Raw genomic sequence first — 18481 nt, 5'->3', positions numbered from 1 at the left:
TCCAAAATGTGTGAATCACGGAATGGATAAACCATTTGAACTGTTCACTTCGATTAAGAACGATGGTCTAGAGATGTACAACCATAGACTACGGACTTGAGAACGAAATAAAAAAGTTGAAAGTAATCCAGATAAATATAGCGAGAAACATAGTTAATGATGAATTATTGCGGTACAGTCAAATTAATAGTATTGACATTACACCGGATACGAGATTCCCTGTAGGTTGGGACCAGGAAACACCTGCAATAACTCCTGTTCACCGTAAAATACGATTTGAAGTAAGTAGCGGAGATTGCAACTACTATAGTGGTATACCGGCCGTTGACGATTTCTGTAGTAGAACCGATGGAAATGGAAAGAATTGATGACGGAAGCTGGAAGTTATGTTATCAAGTACTGGCTCATCAAGTGCGATGCGAACGGAGGAGTCCACCGCATTGCGATCCCTAGTAAAGCAAGTACGGATGGAGTGCAAAACCGACTGCAAAACCAACCATAAGGTTCGAAAACGAGAACGTGGAGCAGTGTTATAATAGGGTGTTATGCTAGACACTCGGTCCTCGCATTGTTTCTCGTCGCCTTTTATTTCCCCCCCCCCCCCCTCCGGTACACCACCAGTTCGACCTGTGCTTCGATCGCGGAACGTCTAGCCACCACGTGGGCTATCGGTGTCCCAACGGACCGCTGTGTCCGCCGTTCGTTTTCGGCTGTTTTGATCGCGTTAGCCGTCTCCCACACGCCGAGAAGTTAACCGACGATAACTACCACCACCACCGACATCTGCGTCAAAACTAAACGAATAACTTCGAATGAGTGTTTTTTCTTCTTCTGGTTTTTGGATTTTTTTTTTCCCCAACGGGTTCATTAACACAATGACTATCTATCTGTTTTACTTGTAAGTATCACGGTAAGCTTTGAAACAACTATGTATTCAGTTGGTCGATCAGGTAAATTATTAATTTATTTCGACTTTTCCTGATATTTCGGAGTTTAACTCGAATTGCATTCATCATCACGAGGAGGTTTTGATGCGTCAGATTTTTAGTCAGAACACGCCTTATTGTGCTCAGCCACGAATCCCCGTGATTGCTCCTTGTCTATTACATTCAGCAGCAAGATATAAAATATTGTGGTACAGGACCCCATTTTTGATCGATTTCTAATAGTAAAGTTATCCACCAATCGATTACATATGCAGAACTGTACTTGCAATCGGAAATGTTCTAAAAAACGGTGCTGTCTATACTACCGTTTAAACCGGACCTCAAAACAAGTAATAAATCGTATACTTTCGAACAAACCTTTCAGCTTTATTTATGTCGAAATCAAAAGCAATTTAATGAAAATATATATATACATATTGAGTGGGATTATACTTATCAATAGTAATAATAATAATTTAAACAATGTTTCATCAAAAAAAAATATGAGCTCAAAAAAGTTCTACGTAAATAAATTTCATATACGTACTTAGTACGTCGTACTATAATAATACTTCGCACACATGAAAAAAACAAAAATTTGTTTGATGTTCTCCTTCACGATTGTTTACAAACTTCGTCTTCGAGGAAAATGATAAACATAATACAACATTGTTGTATCCAATTCCCAACATTTGGTTTTTGTGATTTCAAATATAAATATATATACACGAGTATATATTTACTACACGTTTAAAATACTGTAAAATATCATCTCTTGTACATAAAAGTAAAATACCATTCGTAATTCCGTAATACTTTTATTTCTATCATTGATTTTCCACGCAAATATTTTAACACTTCAAAACGTCTAAACGATTCGCTGCATTGTGCGTAATAATAAATGCGTGTTTGCCTCCACAGTACCACATTAAACGTTTAAAATCATTGTTACAGCGTGGATATTCTCCAACACGCATTCATTTTAATAAGTCACATACAGAGTTGGGCATTAGTCGAATAAAATATTATTCGATTGATTATTTGAATAAAAAATTATTCTTCATTGATTTATTCTTAATTTTATTATTGATTTTTATTTTGATTCATTATTTTAATTTGTATTATTATTCGTCATTCATTATTCGGAGATTTTTATTTACTATATTTTATTCATTATTCAGTTATTCGTTATTCATTATTCGTTATTCCCTATAATCATATAAATAATTAATTTAAATCCAAAATAACGATGTATAGTTATAATATACTTATTATTTAGACTTAAATAATATATATAAAGGTAATACATATTAATATATATATAATAATTGACAAAAATAAATTAATTATACTTTTATATTTAATATCATTATTTATTTAATATCATTCATGATTTTAACGAATAAATTTATTCTGAATAATTGTTTTATTAACGAATAAAACTATTCAGAATAATTTTATTCTTTATTCAGTACATCACAATTATTCAGAATAAAAAATTATTCTTTATTCATAAATAAATTAGTTATTCAGGCTTTTATTTTTTATTCATTATTTTGATTTGTTTTTGCCCAACTCTGGTCACATAAAACGATGCATTCACGATAAAGTAACAAAAGGTACGCAACGCTTTTTGACGTTTTCGATCAACGACTTAAGCCTTGAGTACACAAATAACTGCGTTTTGCATCAAAAACATTTACGTTGCAAACATTTTGTTGTTGACGCGTGACACAGAGTAAAATTATTCGGTGGGAACAACAACTCAAACCATACTTTGTCGCTGACAGAAGTGTGTATTTCATTTGTTGACGTTATTTTATCTTTTATTTTACACTGTATGGTATACTAAATGTACGGGGTAGATTTTATATGATGAAAAAAATGCAATATTTTTTTGGTCATTGTTGTAATTCTTTAAATACAATTTTTCTTCGTAATTCAAAAAAATTGGCAAGTATTATGTAATTATGTATGTTATCATTAATTATTGTCTTTCATTATATCTATCTATTAATCAATTAATTTTTAATATTTATTATTTGGCAACAAGTAATTATTTCAGTCATTGATAGAAATATGTATTAAAAAGAAGGGTTTCAGAATACATTTAAGGAATTTCTTTTAAAAAAACCATAGAAAATAGCTTTTAAAATATAATTTTATATAAAAAATAGAAAAAAAATTTGGTATTTTTTTTAATTATTTTGTTTTGGTATATTAAAATTATTCAGAATGTTAGATGACATAGTTTTTTTTTAAGTAGATACCAAAGTCGATGAATAAAATGAGACTTTGATAAAAAAAAAATAATATTAACTCGTAAGTATTCTTATATTATGTACGATCAAATCCACATTAACTATTAAATTAATAACTTATCAAATGTTAAAAAAATATCGGGGAACTTCTAATCAAAACAATTAGCAAATAATTAAATAAAATGGTAATTTTAGCAAATGGTAAAATTAGCTTATTAAAAGGTATGATGTAAATATTTAGAAAGTAGTTGTTTATGATTATGAAAAAAATTATTATAAATAGTTACATAAATTTGAGAAGGGAGGAATAATGAACTTAGAAACTTTATCCCTTGAGTATGGTTATGATACATAGTACGCATGAAATATATTACATGATTGCAATAAAACCGCTCTGTGGAAACTGAATTTTAATTAGGTTTTATTAAATAACGAATACGATTTAATAACCTACAGATATTAGTATAAATAAATATAATTTTTTTTTCAGGGAAAAAACTTTTACAATTATTCACGTATATAAAAAGGTTGCTACCTATATATATTACATTGGATAATGTATTGTATTTAGCGTACATAAATTTAATGTATACTAGAATTACATTAAAATTACACAGAAAACCACTCAAATCTGCAACAAAAGGTTATACCACATTGTAGTCCCAATTAAATCGCAAAATTGGTGAAAATAATGTATTTTATGTATACATCTAAGTACCTAAATTGTTAATAATTTTGTTTGTAAATACGCTGTAAAGCTTAAAAAAATAAATAATATAACCGGATATAGACCTATTACGATCCAATACAACGGTTCGTGTTCTGATTTCACTTAAAATGATTTTAATTTGATTCATTCTAACGGTACAATAAAGAAAATAGATCGATCCTACCACTTAAATAGAAATAATGCAAAATTCTACTGTGGTAGTATATTTTTCAACATAAATAATTTCATCCAATCGCCAAAGCTATTTGTCGAAAGCAAGACCAATTCTTTATCGATGATGAAAAATTGTTTTGTTCCAGTAATTTATAGATAATATTATTTCTTTAGTCAAAATGTAAATATTTAAAAGTTATTTTTTCAACGATAACCCGTATTTAGATTTATCGGATTTTTTTTTTTTTTTGTAACAAAACTGTAGCTTTGTAAAATAAATAACCTTCGGCCAATCAAAAATTATGGGCACAAATTAATATTATACTTATTTAATTAGTATTGTTTTTTTCGTAATCCATCATGGTTTTTTTTCTTGATGTTTTACTCGTATTTGACAACTTGATGTATTTTTTTCGTTGTTTGGGCCAGGGGGGGGAGCAGTTATTTCGCAAATTGTTATGTATTCACAGCTGACTGTCATGGGCTCTTTGCACCTCAATTATTTACAACTTTAATGCGCTATACATTTATGTATTCAGTTATACGTCATTGCGTGTTATCAAAAAGAAACTATCAAAATTGGATTTATTTTTGTGTTTTCGTTTTGGATTCGTCTAGATCATGTGCAAACTATAGTCTATTTGTAACAATTTTTTAATTCATACACACGTTATATTTTAGTAAGAATACAATTTGTACACAAACCATTATTATTATTGCATGACGTCTACACGGACTATAGATGCATGAATCCCAGGGTTACACTGTATTATACGCATCTTCAAAAGCCGTATATTTTCCACTAAACTATTCGACCTTAAAATAAATCCCTAGTTCCGTCATGTTTATAATCACAAGAGTTACATATAGAAACGAGTGAAAAATAATTACAAAAATCGAAGAGACTAGTAAAGAAAATCTTCGATCAATCTCTTTGGTATTCGTAAACTCGGCACATATATATTGTATAAGACTTCTAGTGATGTACATATATATGTAAATTTAATATTTCAAATAGAGATGAGTTTTTCCCGACGAATAGCTTTCGACGAAGGACTTGCAACTAGATGTGTTAAAACAAGACTTAAAAATGTCGTTTGTGATACTGGGGATACTAGGCTTTACGATTAGTTTGTCGCGGTGGACTAGATATGATACTTAAAACACTAGCTGATTTTAATGTAACATGGATAAATGCATAGGGCGTTTATTTTAGATAAAATCATATAAGTATGTTAAAATACACATTATTGATTCTACTAAAAATTGGTTTTCAAGCGTGAACTAATCGATATCTTCGTCCATGGATTTTTGAAGAACATTTAAGGATTTTCTCTAATTGCTCCCCAAGAATAAAATGATCATTAACTTTCTAAATGTATGTCATGACTAACTAGAGAATAAATATTGTATAGTTGTATTGAAAAACCATTTTATGATTACTATTCGTTACTTTATTAACTAACTAATTTATTCATCATGCAAATTAATTAAGTAAATATTAATTTCATTGATATTCTAATGCAAAGTAAAATATTTTGTACATTTCAGCATATTAATAAATGTTTATGTATTTATTGCATCTTATGAAATTGTAAAAGTGTAAGCCATTTTCTGGTAATTGTATTCACAAAATCACAATAACATTTATTTTAGATTATTGTTTACTGTACATACACATATTTTTAATGAAAATTTTTTTTTATTATCGTATGTTCGCTGCTTTCAAGTGAAGTTATAATTATGTGATAAAATAATGTAAGTTATACATTTGTATTTAAATATAATTTTAAAAGTTTCTATATTATTGAATATTAAAGCTCAATATATACAGAAATGACAGTACCTGTGTAATATAATATTATTATAATTAAACTCGGTTTAAATCATATTATTTTATAATAACAATCTAAAATTTAAATGACTGGTTATATGATAAACAAATATTTACTACATTTCATAAGGATTGTTTACAACAAAATGGTACAAAATACTTTAAATTGTTAAATTCAAATTAATTATATTAAATAAAATAATAAACAATAATTTTGTAGATTATTAATATTTATGTATTTGTTGAACATAGAAATTAATGCGAGGTGAAAAAAATGTATTTAACTGTATTTTCAGTTGAAAATATCTTTTTTTTATTTGATTTATAACTGCGCACCTGACAATACAAACTACGGTCAGGAAGTAGTCTGTAGTATACTCGTTTTGGTCCCGGTAGGACGTTTCCATCGGTAACTATTTATACTTTTCTGAGAGTCAGCTTTTCTCGGGCTAACAAATTAATTTCAATTGAACAAAAATTGGGTAGCTCTCAGAACATTTTAAATCCTTATTCGTGATCTATAAACCCGATCGTATGTATTAGCTATATGTTTTGAACAGACTTCGTTCGGCCAAAGAACAAAAAGGCCATTGTCCTTTTCAATCGATGAATACCATTCATTTATTATACTATATAGTATGAATGTACGTTTATTGTCTAGTAATATTATTAATATAGCTTAGATATCATACATTTACAAGGATTTAATAATCGTAATACGTTACGTGTTGTAACGATAATTAAGTATATTATAATGTATAAGTAGCGTTATAGAAATTAGCAACTGCACTAACGTAAAACTTTCGCATTCAAACAAAGTTTTTAACATTTAATTTTTTAAAATAAACCTAACAAGACGAACGGTCCAATATTTTTCCTTTTTGTGCAAGATTTAATCCTTAAAAGTCCGTGCATATTCATGATATTAATGTTGGAGGTAAGACGATTTCCTCTGAGTGTTTAATTGTAATTACATTTTTCGTATAATTTGATCATAAAATGTTAAGATTCAAATAACATTTAATCGGAAAATTTAAAAACTGTAGTCTTCATTCTAACAATTCTAACATTCAATTTATTTAAATAAACATAGGTATTAGTGTTATGTGAAAAATGTTCAGATATAAATTTTTATAAAATATTTTAATATATATATATATATATATACTATACAGATATGTAATATTCTTATCACCATTGAAACTGTTTAAATTCAACTGTTTTCTTTAAATCATGAAATATTTTTTATTCATTTATTATATTTTTCATATTATTTCTATTAAAAATATAAATACTGTAAAATAATTTAATTGTTTACTCACTATAATACAAAATATGAATGACTACAATATTTTAAATAATGTAGTAAATTTTCTAAGAATTGTTCAATATTACCTAATGTCTGAAAACTTTGATGAACATTTGTATTTTTCATGTTTCAATCAATTAAATATAAATTAAACTTACTTAATAATCAATATTACTATAGCCAGAAATTTGAATTCACTCGTTTTAAGGTTTCTTTTGTTACAAAGTTTGCCAACGAATGCAAATGTACTGTAAACGAATGAATTGAAACTTTTTTATGCAATTAAAAAAGTAATTTATTTTTTGAATATGAATAGTATGAAAATTCTAATGTTTGCAATTCACTTGCACACCTAATAATTTCTGAGTAAAACGAAGAATGGATTGGCTTAATCATAATGTTTTTTTCATTTTTCTGAAAAGTTTCATGTAACATCTTGTTTGATTTTAAAAGGTAAATCTAGACCACTAATTTTGAACTTTTCAGTAGTTTTTGCACAGTCTTAAGGTTTAAAAAAATTCACTAAAAAAATCTGGATTTATTTAAGGAAAACCATTTTTATGGATAGATTGTATGAAATATGTAATGTAGTTTATTTGTCGCCGAAATGATTTTTTTTTTTATCATCGTTAGTGGTACCGAATTACAAAAAACGCACTATGGTAAATATTAAATTTTAATAGTATCTACTTACTACCCAGTACCCTCCCACCCATAATATTGGTCAGTTATCATAATTCTTAAATTGTTAGTACATGATACATGATACTGGTGTCGACCGTGCGGCGTAACCAAACGATCAGCCAGTGGATATGACCACAAAATCTACAACAGGATTCAAAAATAAATATATTATACAATCGTATTATATCGTATTATAGTATTACACTATCATAATGCTACATATATTATTGTACGTCGCTATTACGACTACGACTTGTATTGGCGTTATCGGCATATCGTAACGGATTTGTTTTTATGTAATTATGTTAAATAGTTTCAAGTTTTTATTAAACAATGTTGTTTCTATCATGAATAATTTTATACTTTCATAATACTTACATACATGGTATGTGAACCAAGCTATGTATCCCACGAGTCACTTACCCACTATCCAGTACCCCCACCTCCCTTCAACATAGTCCATTACAGTTAAATTATTAGATGAACTGCTTTGGTTAAAATTATTTTATAAAAAATATGTTAGTATGTATTTTAAATTTTATCGTAATCATTTTTTAAATACTACAATTTTCCATTACTTTTAAATGTACACGATTTTAAATTATGTCGATGTTTGATTCTTAACTTTTTAGTAATCAATATGTTGGTCCAAGAAGAATTATGGTTATAGATTTAGTATTTTGAATATCATTATATAGTAGTATAATTTATAGCCAAAACCAATTCTGACTTATAAAGTTCCTTTAATGAACAACTGATTTACTGTTATTATTATTATTATTATTATTTACTGACCGTAGCAACATTATCCAAGAATTTTCCTAATAGTATTAGTTAATTTGTGCTAGCCAACTTTGCAATAATATCACATAGTATTCATCACAAATTTCGAAAAATTCTTTTTTTCAAAAAAATCATGTAAAATATTTATAAATAATTTATCCAATTGCAGTAGATAAAATTTGTTCCTTAATGTAATATTATGTTAGTACAGTCACATAATAATATTATTAGATAATGTAGATTTTTACATTAAAAATATTTTCCCTTTACGGGTTATGATACAAACGATTTTAAATAAACGATTTTAATAAACGATATACATTGCATTATTCATCGATAAAGTATATTAAATAGAACGAGCTTTGTATATCCTCTGTAAAGTGTAGTAGACCGTGAATAATATGTGTTATACAAATATAAAAGTATTGCTCGTTGAAACAATCTTAATATTTTAATCATTTGAAACCCATCGTTTTTATAATTATATTTTATATTTTCTATAATGTCCGGTTTTTTTAAAAAAATTTTTTATTTTCTGATCGGGTTTAAGCTGGAAGAGGGTTGTTTTCAATCATAACATAATATTTTATAATAAATAGATATAATATAGTATAATAATAGTATACACAATAATAGTGGTAAAAAAATAAAAATAAAATATATTTTATTAAAATATAAAATAATTATTCAGTATTATATTGTGACAGCTATTACGTGGATCAATCGTACGATTCATCATCGAGGTTTTAAAATAAATACGCGAGCGATGGCGAACGAGAATGGTTATAAAGTTAAACGACAGTCTGGGTGGGGGGGGGAGTGGACACGATGTAATTACGAAACATTTTAAATTGTCTGTTGCATCGTGTCTGCGAAAAACTTAAGTGCAAGTTGGCCCAGCCGGTTCGTTAAGTACAAATCGTGGGGCGACAACGTACACTCTATATTTAAAGTAACGGTATGTACTCGCGATGAGAGTATTACATCGGAGTACGCTTACATTATGCTAAGGCGTACCTATCACGAAAGCGTTCCGTTTTTGAGTGGCTGTTGTAAAACATCATCTGTCCGATTTCGTATTATATGCACCAGAACGGCTTTACGTGAACTTCTAGGTATTTTATTTTATTTTTTTTTTTTTACGGTTTAATGACACGAGTGTAATGCGAATTCATCCCGTCCACTGATACCTCATCTGTTACTCGATACACCCGTTTTATATTACCGGAAGGTAGACACACTCAGTCGATAATGTATGAACGTTCAGTACCTACCCACCATAGCCTTTGTGCTGTGGTCATGAAATACATTATATTCTTAAATCACCAATTGTTGTGGAGAATCGTGAAAAAAGTCAGAAAAATAATAATACAAAATAGCAATTATTGAAATATAATGGTTTCAAAAGTCTACAATTTGATTTTTGAATCATACACAATCATTTATCATTGTTCTGCGCAACGTTTTTTTTTTAACCACTACGAGTCCACGAGTCACAAGCTTTTATTAATGTTATCCAGTTATGAGATCACTTCAAATTATTTTAAAATAAATATATAATTTTAGTAAATAATTTATTAGTATGAATAAACTCAAGATGATTTTTTTTCATTACTTTGATTGGAATATAAAATATGAGTATCTATAATAGATTTTGTTATTTTAAATTATCTTAATTTTGTAGTTTTTTACAAATAACTCATAATCATAACTATTATATATATATATATATATATATTCTAATAATGTTCTATTAATGTGACAATTTGTTAATAAATAATATAGATTGATACATTATTCGGAGGTACCACTCTCAATTTTAAGAATTAAAAAATAAAAACAAAGAGTATTTTTGATTAATTAGGTTTACATTTAATTAAAAAACATTAATCATTTATATGATAATAATTCTTATAATTAAAACAATTAAAAATCTAAAATGTATGATAGGCATAGGAGAATATTTGTATTTTACTAATAAATATTCGACATAAATAATTTGAGCGATGTATGAATATGATGTATCACTGAATAAAAATTAATATTATTATTACTACAATATTTTTTGATGCCTACAAATTATTTATAGTAGAATTAAATGTTGATTTATAATATACACTGTGAAAATGCTGTAAATCATTTCAGTATAAAATTCGAAAGTTGAATTATTGGCATTTCGTATGAATTCAGCTATCCAGCTATTCGGGAAATAAATAGAGAAACATGCAACAACAATATAAAAGCTTTTTATAATTAATTAAAGCATTACGGTCTACTACATAAATATATTTAATAACATTTTCATTGAAATACCGATACTTGAAGTTTTAAATTTGTTATAAGTTTCTGTACATTAAATAGTTATATAAGTGAATAGGATTTTGTGAGATTTTTAGATTCGTTTCTTGAATAATTCCCACGTATAATATGTGCTCTTGAAAATTTGAAAATATCTTATATTTTTAATTAAATATAATACATGTAATTTATTTTAAAATAGTTATAGTAGTAGGTAGCATTTAATTAGATATTAAACTGTAACATTCCAAATAGTTAATTAATAAATTGAACGTTTATCAGATATGCGGAATAGGGGGAAGAAATGATACATGCACCCCTTCTTACTTTTTTATATTTACTATATTATGTAGTTATATTAGTTATATAATATTGTCACCTTAATTTTTCTAGAAATATTTGGTCTTTGGTATGTTTTGATGTAATTATGTTAATGAACTATTTGGCTGTTGGAGATATTTTTTACTTGTTACAAATTTTGTAATTCGTCTTTTTCAGATGTTTTTAGTTATCTTAGATATTTTCAATCTAAATTGACACATTTTACAGTAAATACTCGTATAAATAAATGTTTCTATACTATATCACCATCACACTAAATTTTTTAAAATTAACTTGAAAATTACACAAATGTCATTGTTTTTCTGTTACGTGTTTGAATGTTATGAAAAGAGTAATTCTCCAAAATAATTTCACTTACAAGTAATAGAACACAATTATCACTTTAATTTACTGCATGTAAAATCTGACAGAAGAATTGCTCATTGGACAACAATTTTTTACATATAATAGTTATGTATAGAAAAAAATAAAAACAAAACGTGTCAGATGAGTTTAATAGTAATATTTCAAATTTCAAGTTTGTTTAAGTTATCATATAATATATTTATGTGCGATTTATGTAAGTGTAATTTACTTGATCTGTAAATAATTTTACTGTTGCGTGGTTTACCACGTGAAAACGTGATTTTCAATTTCCATGCACTTTACACATTGTTTACATTTCAGAATGGATTGATAATGAAGACTGTGTGCCTACGTGTCAGTTTCTACATAATCACCATCATTTTATCGTGTAAGTAGTCTGTCACTATATAATCCATAGAAAAGGTTATTTCCATATTGATGAAACCTAAACTGAATGGGATAACTAGACTAGTCTGAACATTAATTGCTTTGAACATTAATCAATATTCTGCGGTCGGATTTCCACGGTTGTAGTTTTGTCGACAGGAAATTACCCGCAGTCAATTTCCCTAAAACGTCAGCGATGTCTGAACATCCTTTTTCCATATATAAGCTGTTTTAGTTCACCATTATTGCCAATTAAATTAAGCACCACAAATCACCAGTACCAGTCGAGTTATTGATATTGGATGCCCGAGCAAACAATATCAGATACCACTGATATGGTTATTAATATTACAAAAATTAATTCAATTTTATTTCATTTTTTTAATTTAATTTCAGTGTGTCAGGCGAACAACGAGCTAATCGGTCCTACATTTCGCCTATTGCCACCATTTAACGTTCAATTTTCCAACGATACTGGAACCAAGATTGATTGTACCGCGTTCGGAAATCCTATGCCACAAGTACAATGGTATCTAGGTACGTGTCTTTGGCATATAAACAAAATTGTACGGGTGACTAACTAGATAATATTTTTTTTAATATACTTAGAGGATGGTACAAGGGTTATGACTTTACCAAATCTCAGGGTGGTGCATCAGAATGGAAGCTTAATATTTCTTAGCTTTGGTCCAAGTTCTTACATGCACGATGTACATAGCGCCCAATACAGATGCAAAGCTAGTAATGCAGTAGGTCAAATAATTAGTGGAGCCGTTCATGTTAGTGCTGGTAAGATAATGAACATTTTTATTTTCAATAATCAATCCTTTCGGGATGAGAAGTTAAAATTGTTTTCAGTTAAAAAAATTTTATAAACCTTAACTATATAATCATATACACTTAAAAGTTATTTAACTTTTAGTTATGAATCAAAATTATGACGTTCAAGTTTATTCCGAATACGTTACTATTGGTAATACAGCACTGTTACGATGTCATGTTTCCGCGTATGCTTCTAATTACGTAATGGTTACCTCATGGACACAGGACGAAATAACTCACTTTTATCCAAGTGTAGATTCTGGTGGAAAGTATTTGGTTCTAGGAAATGGTGATCTATATATTAGTAACGTCGACTCTAGTGATGGATATAAAAGCTACACATGTAGAACGGTTCACAAGTTAACTGGTGAAACCAAAACTAGTTCTTTTCCTGGACATATCACTGTGAACGGTACTTTAAATTAGTTTCTGAGTTTTTTTTTTTTTTTTTTTTTTGATACTTTATAAAAATAATTTCAGAGCCTACTGGAAATCAGCGACCAAGAGTCGTTGTGGAAACTGATAGTAGGAAACACATAAGAGTGGGAGAAGATCTTATACTGTCTTGTTTATCCCAAGGATTTCCGGTGCCTACTTATCGATGGTATAAAGAGAATGGAGACGTATTGAAAGCCTTAGCACACGATCCGCGTTTATCGGTACCAATAAATGGACTGCTTAAAATTGAAAAAATACGACTAGATGACGACGGAAAATATGTGTGTATATCAAACAATAGCGTTGGTGAAGAAACAGTGCATCATAGCATTTTCGTTACCGGTAAGTCGAACGATTTTTACAGATCTTATTAAATCATCATTTATTTGCTATTATTTTTTTTTAATATACATATATATATATATATATATATATATATCTATAATTTTTATAGCAATATATATTTAATTTACAACCATATGAAATCTGCCATTAATTTGTTTCAGAGCCTCTCTCAGTCAACATACTTCCACAAAAAATAGTTGGTTCGTCGCTTTTAGATTCTACAAAGTCTGCTCAGTTTGAATGTACAGTGAATGGGCATCCAATAAATAGAATAATGTGGTATAAAAATGGACAACCTCTAATGCAACTAAGTGGAAGAGTACGTGTGACATCATCGTTACACAAACAAGTGTTGGTGATATCTCCTTTGAGTAAAGATGATCAAGGGATGTACCAGTGTTTTGGAACTAACGATTGGGATATGGCTCATGATAACACTCAATTACTTCTCGGTGGTAAATTTTAAATTATAATATAATTAAATGAAATCCAATCTAATTTCATCTGTACAATTGCAGATATTGGACCTGAACTTGTATATTGGTTCACCGAGCAAACTTTACAACCCGGACCGTCTTTATCTTTAAAATGCGTGGCATCGGGAAATCCTTTACCACAATTCACGTGGACTTTAGATGGATTTCCTATACCCGAATCGAATAGAATTTTGGTGGGCCAGTACGTGACAGCTCACGATGATGTCATTGCTCATGCCAACATAACTTCTTTAAAAGTTGAAGATGGTGGAGAATACACGTGTACCGCGCAGAACGAAATTGCTAAAGTTTCACATTCTTCTAGAATAAATGTTTATGGTGTACCATTCGTTAGAGAAATGCCAAGTATTCATGTAGTTGCAGGAAAACAACTTGTTGTTAAATGTCCTGTAGCGGGTTATCCGATTGAATCTATTACTTGGGAGCGAGGTGAAGTATATAGTTTTAAACTTCTTATTGACATTTTATTTGTAAATATACTTTTTAGATGGATTTATATTACCGGTTAATCTTCGTCAAAAAGTCTATAGCAATGGAACTCTAACAATCGAACAAGTTCAACGACAAACAGATGCTGGAACTTATACGTGCCAAGCGAAAAATCACCATGGTCATTCGTCGAGGAGAGATGTAGACATTCAAGTTTTAAGTATTGAACCAGATCACTTGATAACAATTGTGAATATGTTTTTTTTATTCCGTTTTTATAATTGATTTTCAGTTCGGCCGAAAATTTTACCAATTCCTCCTATGACTAACCTTTTAGCCGAAGGCATGCGTGCGGCGATTTCGTGTCAAATCGTAGAAGGCGATCTTCCAGTAATGTTCACTTGGACAAAATACAGCGATGGTGTAAATCACGGTTTAGGCCTCGGAACAATAACACGAAATCACGATGAGTATTCTTCATCATTAATTATTGAACGAATTACAGCTGAACACGCAGGAAATTACACGTGTATTGCAACAAATGCAGCGGGAGAAGAAAAATTTACTGTACCTCTAACAGTAAATGGTTAGAGTTATACATTTGTTCTTATTTTAAATTTTTTTGACACGAAATATTTATTGGATTTTAGTACCACCAAAATGGACTGTTGAACCCGAAGACACAAATGTTATTATGGGTTATCCTTGTATGTTACATTGTCAAGCAGAAGGGTATCCTTCACCGGTAATTGTTTGGAGAAAATCATTTGGTAATTTAAATTAAACAAGAGTAACAATTTTATTCTACTTATCGTGGATATTCTAAAAAAAAAAAATTACCATTGTAATAAAAAATATTAAATAGCTATGCATTTGTTGATCTGTAGGTGATTCGATTGGTGAGTATAAGGACTTTTTATATGAACCAAACGTGAATTTCTTCAGAAATGGAACTCTGGAGTTTCTTCATACTAGTAAGGCAAACGAAGGGAAGTATATGTGTGAAGCAAAAAATGGTATTAGTCCAGGATTGAGCAAAGTTATAAATTTAAAAATAAATGGTAAATTTATTATTTGTTTATTAAAAAATGTATGTGATTGAAGCGAATTTTATAATATTAAGTCTTATTTCTTTTTAATGTATTTGTAGCTCCTGTGAAATTTATTCAAAAGACAAAACAAATTCAGGTAAAACTCAACAGTGATGCTCATATACAGTGTATTGCTGTTGGAGATAAGCCATTAAAAATAACTTGGAAGGGACCAACTAATTTGTCAATATTGAAGGATGTAGATCGAAGGTAAACACTGATTTTCATTCTAATATGCGAGTAATAAAGTTCAAGTAGAATGGTTTTTAAATTATTAAATTTAACCAAATAAAATAAATGTTTTCCTTTGATAATATTGCAATTTTTCAACATAGGAAAAATTATGTTTTTCGATTAAAATTAAAAATAGATTAGTTTGTATTTCGTATTTTAGTGTAATATTATTTAGAAGACAAAATAATTTAATTAAATATTTCTTTTTTCCATCAAATTCTTTTAAAGCACACTGGTTTTTTCGTTTTTAAATCTATCTATGATTTCGGCATTTTTTTTTCTCTTGTATTATACACAATATAAAATCGGATTAGGACAATAAGGAAAATATCGTACGATAAAAATATTTCTTAGATCATAAATTTGATAATAATAAAATTATATTTAAATTTCAAATGAAACTATACTAAATTAATAAGTATTTCATATGAATATATACTAAAAGTTAATATATTTGTGTGTACATTCAAAATATTCACATTATGGTGTATTTTAATTTTGTACCGTTTTCAGATTTACTGTACGGGATCAATCAAAGGACAGCGGAATAATATCTGAAATAACAATATCTCCCGTTTACCGACATGATTCGGGTATTTTTAAATGCACAGGAAACAATTACTACGGGCAAGATGAATATTCCGTCGAACTTATAGTGCAAGGTATGCCAGTGCGCATTAGTTACAGATAAATGCGGTTGGTACATTTATTTGCTTGGGATATGTTTAAAACAGAGGTGCCGGAGAGTCCGAAAGACATAAGAATCGTGAACCAACAGAGCAGATCGATGGAAATTACATGGAATCAACCGTACAACGGGAACAGTGTTATACTGAATTACATAGTTCAATACAAACTGGTGGCATGTAGGTGATAAACAGGTTGAAATCAAATTGATCCCTAAATATGGTTATTTTACCAGCGTTGTGGATAGCAGACCCGGCAAAGGTGATAGTTGCCGGTACGCATACCGTTACGGTCATTGAGGGATTAACGCCGGCGACATCTTATCATATCCGAGTTATAGCGGAAAACGCTATAGGATTAAGTGAGCCCAGTGACGAGATGCAAGCGATTACACAAGAAGAAGGTATGAATTTTTTGTTATGTTCTAGTACAACATTGCATAGCCATATCAGTTTTCTATAAGCAAAGTTTTTAGTCAATCATGGTTTTCTATATTTTATTTTATTTTTTTTTAATTCCATCGAATTTTTGATAATAACCATGTTCTTCTGAAAATTTTGCAAATAATTTTATTTTTAATTTTTTATCTACAAGCATATTTTGCCCTTTTTCGTTATAACGTTACAAAAAAAAAAAAAAAAAAATGATTTCATCTACAAAACGTTTTCATTACTATCATGTATAATAGTTATTCACGCAATCTAAAGGATGGTATAGTTTTTAAGCTTTTTTGTTATTTTGAAATATCGGCGTTTACTTTATCGAAACTTAAACAAATGCTTATAAATGGTTTACCGCAATTGCAATATATTTCTGTTAACATTACACATATCTATTACTGAGTCATTAATGCTAACATAGTTTTTTTGAATCATAATTAGAGTTTAAATTTAAATGTATTAAAAATCATAATCAAATAAAAAATTCACTATAAAATAACCAAAAATACCCTTAAAAAAAGCATTTTATCATGAAAATGTCCTTTAAAAAAAAAATTTTACCATGAAAATGAAGCATATGTTTTTTTTTTCAATGTATCATTTTATTAAACTAATAAATACTAATAAATTATTAGATAATTTATAATTTTATTAAAAAAAAAAATGAAAATTTAAAATGTTGACTTGTGACTGGCGAAGATGGCATTGATTGAGGAGTTTATTTGAAGTGGCAAATATCGTCTGATAAAAATTTTTCTAATATGTTTGTTAGAGAGATTTATTTACATTCTAAAATGTTTGAAATTTTTTCCATTATAGAATAACCATAATTATTTTTTAAGATATTCTTTAATTTTTGCTTTATTGCTTTTTCATAATTACTTGTATTAAAATTCATGTGTCGATATTTACGACACCAAGTGTCTCAGCTAAAGGTATAATTTTAGAAGTTACACAGCTTAGCATATTTCCATGATTGGTTTTTATAAATATTAAATTTGATTACATTTGTTAGACTGTCATTACATGTTTTGCTTTCTTGATAGCTATGGTTAGGTAGTATAGCTTGTTTTCTTCAAATCCATTGATTACTATTTTAATACTCGTAAATTTAAAATATCCACAGTAATATACTGTTACTTCTATCCTAGTTTTCAGCGCGTTTGTATTGGTTGAGTTCAGAGTTGGGCAAAAACAAATCAAAATAATGAATAAAGAATAAAATTATTCTGAATAGTTTTATTCGTTAATAAAACAATTATTCAGAATAAATTTATTCGTTAAAATCATGAATGATATTAAATATAAAAGTATAATTAATTTATTTTTGTCAATTATTATATATATATTAATATATATTACCTTTATATATATTATTTAAGTCTAAATAATAAGTATATTATCACTATACATCGTTATTTTGGATTTAAATTTATTATTTATATG

General features: G+C 28.3%; 1 protein-coding gene across 2 annotated transcripts in view; it reads left to right on the top strand.

Moving 5' to 3' along the window:
- LOC112682396 (Down syndrome cell adhesion molecule-like protein Dscam2) overlaps positions 1-18481 on the top strand; it is a 58680-nt gene that overhangs the window by 33331 nt on the left and 6868 nt on the right. For both annotated transcript variants that reach the window (XM_025552986.1, XM_025552985.1), the window contains 15 exons: positions 11987-12053; positions 12449-12589; positions 12662-12841; positions 12975-13286; positions 13355-13654; positions 13819-14112; positions 14176-14583; positions 14642-14803; positions 14876-15169; positions 15234-15353; positions 15471-15644; positions 15734-15884; positions 16422-16570; positions 16643-16774; positions 16831-16998. In XM_025552986.1, coding sequence (XP_025408771.1) covers positions 11999-12053; positions 12449-12589; positions 12662-12841; positions 12975-13286; positions 13355-13654; positions 13819-14112; positions 14176-14583; positions 14642-14803; positions 14876-15169; positions 15234-15353; positions 15471-15644; positions 15734-15884; positions 16422-16570; positions 16643-16774; positions 16831-16998 — 3040 coding nt within the window. In that variant the 5' untranslated portion in view covers positions 11987-11998. The remainder of the gene's footprint in view (positions 1-11986; positions 12054-12448; positions 12590-12661; positions 12842-12974; positions 13287-13354; positions 13655-13818; positions 14113-14175; positions 14584-14641; positions 14804-14875; positions 15170-15233; positions 15354-15470; positions 15645-15733; positions 15885-16421; positions 16571-16642; positions 16775-16830; positions 16999-18481) is intronic.

This window comes from Sipha flava, unplaced genomic scaffold, assembly GCF_003268045.1.
Source record: "Sipha flava isolate LNK unplaced genomic scaffold, YSA_version1 203_pilon_pilon, whole genome shotgun sequence".
NCBI classification, from domain to species: domain Eukaryota; kingdom Metazoa; phylum Arthropoda; class Insecta; order Hemiptera; family Aphididae; genus Sipha; species Sipha flava.
This window is presented reverse-complemented; position numbering and strand designations above follow the sequence as displayed.